Source organism: Sinocyclocheilus anshuiensis, unplaced genomic scaffold (assembly GCF_001515605.1).
Source record: "Sinocyclocheilus anshuiensis isolate Anshui unplaced genomic scaffold, SAMN03320099.WGS_v1.1 scaffold249, whole genome shotgun sequence".
NCBI classification, from domain to species: Eukaryota; Metazoa; Chordata; class Actinopteri; order Cypriniformes; family Cyprinidae; genus Sinocyclocheilus; species Sinocyclocheilus anshuiensis.
This window is the reverse complement of record NW_015540871.1, coordinates 1377113-1382578: the sequence shown is the minus strand read 5'-3', so window position 1 is coordinate 1382578 and position 5466 is coordinate 1377113. Positions and strand designations below refer to the sequence as shown.

Here is a 5466-nt window from a genome sequence, read left to right as displayed (position 1 = left end):
CTACAATATATATTATAAATTATTATATATATATATATATATATATATATATATAAACAAAAATGTCAGAAATATATCCAGCCAATTTCCTCTGATTTCTTCCTTGCACCTATTTAATATAGGCTTTAGAGCTTGCACCTAACCCAGGATTTCTTGGTTCATAATATCATAAGTAGCTCTTCTCTGTATGTTTCCAGGTCTTATGTCAGTACGGCTTGAGCCTGAACATTGTGTTAGCATTCCAGATTTTTAATTATCTTCCAAATTACCTGCAGCTGTCATGAGGGGGTTGAAACGAACACATGTGCCCTCATCTTCCAGCTCAACCACATCCACACCACTTAGGGGAACCTGCTGCACCAACTGCTCACCCAACTGTCAAATCAGATCAAAGCAGGCGGGTCACTCATTTGTAAGAAAAGCATCTCGGCACTCTATTATAAATGCTCACAATTCAGCCTACTTATTTCTCATAATACATTGTGAGTAAGAGAAGCATTTACCCATCTGTTAAGGGCATCAAGGACATCCCCTGCAAAATATCCTTCTACTGAGCCACCACTTGAGGCTGAAAGTTAAAGTTTTGTATCTCTTAGTACATACATGCGTAATATTTTTGTAAAAACAAATTTTTTCAGAATTCTTTGATGAATAGAAAGTTAAAAAAAGAATAGCATTTATTTGAAATATTTTGTAACATAAACATCTTTACTGCCACTTTAATTTTCAATTTAATGTAACCTTGCTAAAAATAAACAATTGACCCAAAACTTTTGAATGGTTCTAGTGCACCCCCAAAACAAAATAAAGACTTTGTAAAAGAGCATAATAGGACCCCTATAATAAATTCTGCTTAATTCCCATGATGCCGCATCACTGCTCCAAAGCGAGGTCCAGCATTGATGCCCAACGAGTCATCAAGCTCTGTGAAGTGACATTTCCTAAATGTTTTTGCACATGCCTGTAGCACTGGCAGGCCTTTACACGAATAAAAGCCTTTAAACTGAGCACCAGCACTTATGGGTGGACATGGTGAGGGAGGGAACAGTGGAGAAACAGCGCGAGTGAAAGGGAGTGGAGTGGGATCAAGCAGGTAGAGGGTTGGTCCCACCTACAATAGAGAGTATAAGAGAGCCCAGCACGTCCCGCAGCGAGCCCCCGGAGATGGGAGGGACCCGGGAATGAGACACCACATCCTGAAACCAAGGCACCCACGCTCACTACCACACTATGTATACAGTATAAGAGCTAAACACATTGCTGACGGTCACAAAGCACACCGCCAACATACATATGACGAACACTCTGCTCTTTACCATGCACAAAGCCTCGATGAGAGACACCTCACTGTCAAGGATATCCTAATGGTGGTGACACAGAACAGAGGTGTTTGCTTTTAAGGTTTTAGCCTAGATTCTCTGACTGACAGGAAAAAGTGGGCCACTGACATATAGAAAAGGACAAAATTTCAAGAAGCTGCCAAATAAAGTGCAAAGAGTTTTCAAAATTTGTGTCATTAAGCTACCAAATGTATTATTACGTATTAATATTTTCAGCTGACATATTTTAACATGGTGATACGGTCTGGTTGTAAATGGCAGAAATGTCTAATGGCATCCAGATTTTAAAGGGATAGTTCACCAAAAAATGACAAGTTGGTCATTGTCATCATTTATCTACCTTCAAGTAATAACTAGTAAATATATCCTATATATTGCTTTTATTTGTGTATTTTTTTAGTTTTACTTTTTGTTTTAGTAATTGTGCCACATGCTTGCTTTTATTATTATTTTTTTTATTAATATTTCTATTTAACTTTCTTTACATTTATTTCAGTTTTAGTAATGTTAGTATTTCAATTTAAGCATTTTATTTGTTACTGTAGTTGCCAAGGCAACATTTCTAATTTTCAAGCTTTTAAGTTCAAGTTTTTCTAATATTTTATTTCAATTAAAGAAAATGATTTTAATAGTTTTTGTTTTAGTTACCACTATTCACCGAACCTTCTTTGTGGTGCCATTTGAGGAAAGCTGATACATGAATAATGTCTTATATTTCAATCTGTTCCTCACAGAAAACTATTGTATGGCTTGAAATATAGGTCACAAATCACATGGACTGCTTTTATGTTACTTTTAAGGAGCTTCCTTTTCCAGTTCCCATTTTCATTATATGCAAGTATGAAAAGTGTGAAAATTTCACAAAACATTTTTTGTGTGTTCCATGAAAGAAAGAAAGTAATTTGGGTTTGGAACAAAATGGGGTGAGTAAAGACATTTTTGGGTGAACTATCCATTTACCAAATGAAGGGAGAAATACAAACTCAGAACAGAGGAAATATTGATATGCAGAAGCTTCAAAATAGTTCTGATTCACACTTATTTGTGGGGACGTGATGTAACTCTAAAAGACATACAGCTAAATGGATGAAGACAAGTTCACCTACCGAGGTTTTTATTGAAGCCAGTGTCTTCAAATGCTCCAACAGCTGTTGACTCTACAGGGAAACAGATCAGTTCCCAGCAAGGTCAGATTAATTATTGTGTTTAAACTACAGTGCATCGAAGTTGGCATCCAAAATTAAGTTGGTAGGGTACTCACTAGCTGTGAGGCATGCTTAATCCTCTGTACAATCCCATCATGCCCAAGGTACTGAAGGGACAGCCAGAGAGGCAAAGCCCGAAGCTTCTCCACTGGCTGGCTAGAGGTCAGACCTGCAGCAAGAGACTGCCCCCAACCGGCAGAGAGGATAATCCACATTAGGTATTTGAAAGTCATATCTTTGGATTGCATTTCCATATGATGTGCTGTAAAATGATGATTGGTACTTAAAATAACAGTCCAACTTACCAGGGCCGGATCCTCATGTCTGTAAAGAGTGACAGCAGGCACAGCTGGCAGGCCCAACCACGGGCCTGGAGTTAAAGTCATACTATCACACTTGGTGGCCGCCTTGATAGAGAGAGGAAGAAAAAAATAGAATGTACTTTACAACAGGAAACAAATGCGGCCATATGTGTGCCACAAAAAACACCGTACAACATACCGTGACAGCAGAAGAGACCTGACCAAGAGCAAGTGTTGCCAAATTCACCCTGAAAGAATGTCACAGAAAGTCAATTTAAATTATGATGAATATTAACTATACACATCAAATCTGTTTATTTCAATATATAAAAGAAAATCAAGTAAAAGAGGTACTACAAAAACAGGACCAGCTAATACCAACCCCTCCACATGGAGCCACATATTGTACTGAACGCAGAGCTCTTTCAGACGACTGAGTTTGTCTGTGTGACCTGCACCTGGCGTTCCTGAGAGATGAAGTGAATTTTAATGATTGCATGCAAAACTGACAACCAACAAATGCTTGCAAAAATGATTCTGCTTGAATAAATAAGATCTAATAGCAAACTGACCAGCATTTGCTATCAACAGCAATGGAACCTTCCCTGATTCACGATCATCTCTGATGAGCTTGTCAAGCAATGCAACATCCTGTGAAAAGACAATTTAGTGAAAAACACACCATTTCAACACATTTTCTATTAATTGTATCAACACTGCCTCGTTACTTGCACTTTTCTGAACAAAGAGTTTCAATTCCATTTGTCTTTCTTTTTAATGTGTTGTGTTAATATGCGTTATATATTTCTATTTCAAATCAATTCTGTTCTTTTAAACTTTATATCATCAAAGAATCCTGAAAAAATAAGTATCACGGTTTCCACAAAAATATTAAGCAGCACAACTTTTTTCAACACTGATAACAATAAAAAATGTTTCTTGAGAAGCAAATTAGAATATTTATTTTATTTATTTTTTAACGCCATGTCAGCAGCAAGGCTATCTTCAATAACAAAAGTAATACAATTAACAAGAAACTAGAAAATTCTAGAAATACTAGAAAATTCTAAAATACGCGTAGGTGACTATTTTTTTAAATAAATAATTTAAACCCATTTCTAAATAAATAAATCTGTTGTCTATTTACATTAAAACAATCAAATCAGCATATTAGAATGATTTCTGAAGGATCATGTGACACTGAAGTTTAAAGTAATGGCTGCTGAAAATTCAGCTTGGCAATCATATGAATAAATTACATTTTAAAATATATTAAATATATTAATATATTACCAATATCACTGTTTTATTGTATTTTTGATCAAATAAATGCAGCCTTGGTGAGCCCAAGAAACATCCTTTTTAAAAACTTACATAAGTTCTAAACTTATCTACCAAAAGACAGCTTCCTACCATTTGGTGCAAGGAGCCAAACATGGTGTTACAGGGCACAATACAAAGACATGACAGAGGCAGTCCCAGCTGAAAAGCAAACACAAAAAAAGTTGTCTAATCAAAGCAAGCAGTATTCACTACATATAAACACACACGCTATATTTTGTAATATAGTGCGATAATGTGAAACATTTCAGATCCTGCAGCACTGACGTGTGATGTGGAGGTGACATTATACCTGGCTGCAGAGATGTTGTCCCAGGCCAGGTCTGCATGCAGCACTTTGGTAAATCACAGGATGTTTAGAGCTGAGCATTGTAAAGCCCTCTGTAGCATAGTCCTCATATTGAGTATTAATAACTAGCCGACACACCTTCACCAGCCCCTCACAGTCACCTTCATGATAATATGCGGAGCCATTTTCATATCTATGAAAAATAATTAAATAGAATTAAAGAAATATCTTAAATGCAATGTAATCTCAAATCTCAAAATGGATATCCATTTTCATTCTGTACACTATAATGTTGTGATGTCTAAATTCAGTAACATTTAAAATGATTGATTTTAGTTTTTAGTGTTTTATTTATTGATTTTGACAAAACAATATAGAATTTTAATATTGGCCATTTAGCGTTTATTGGCCATTACATGAAAGTAATTACTTGCTTATTGGTATCAGCTAAAATTGTAATATCAGTGCATCCTTAAAGGGGTCCTATTATGCTTTTTCACTTTTTTAATTTGAGTCAGTGTGTAGTGCGTATATTTGGGCATAAAAAAGATCTAGAAAGTTACAAATCTCAAAGTCCACTCCAAAGGGAGATATTTAGTTTTTTAAAAATCCATTTTCAAGAACTACAATGAACGGCTCGTTTTGACTACAACGTTTGTTTTCTGGGCTTTGTGATATCAAAAAGCGGCTCATTAGAATATCATTACAAATAATTCCCGCCTACAGAAATTCGAATGGTTGGGGGGTGGGGAGGGGCAAGGTTGTGGTTAGAACGCTTGGTTGAGTGAGTGCATCAGACGAGACAACGAAGAAGAAGTGCTGTTGCAGAGTTAGTGCATCAGAGAAAATGAAGAAGAAGAGCTGCTGTGCTGTAGCGTCAAATTTTCGGCATGTCTAGAACAATTCTTACAAGTATAACACGACGTAGCTGGGCGCCGTGGACAGACGCCGAACGGCGCCGCCGGTGTGCCTACACTCATAGAAAATAA

General features: G+C 36.5%; 1 protein-coding gene across 1 annotated transcript in view; it reads right to left on the bottom strand.

Moving 5' to 3' along the window:
* The window catches only part of LOC107688145 (pyridoxal-dependent decarboxylase domain-containing protein 1-like), a 14512-nt gene that overhangs the window by 4590 nt on the left and 4456 nt on the right, over positions 1-5466 (bottom strand). The window contains exons 6-16 of the mRNA XM_016485726.1: positions 4481-4670; positions 4261-4329; positions 3420-3498; positions 3230-3314; positions 3047-3095; positions 2851-2952; positions 2602-2727; positions 2447-2497; positions 1088-1196; positions 504-568; positions 270-375 (exon numbers count right to left, since the gene is read on the bottom strand). Coding sequence (XP_016341212.1) covers positions 270-375; positions 504-568; positions 1088-1196; positions 2447-2497; positions 2602-2727; positions 2851-2952; positions 3047-3095; positions 3230-3314; positions 3420-3498; positions 4261-4329; positions 4481-4670 — 1031 coding nt within the window. The remainder of the gene's footprint in view (positions 1-269; positions 376-503; positions 569-1087; positions 1197-2446; positions 2498-2601; positions 2728-2850; positions 2953-3046; positions 3096-3229; positions 3315-3419; positions 3499-4260; positions 4330-4480; positions 4671-5466) is intronic.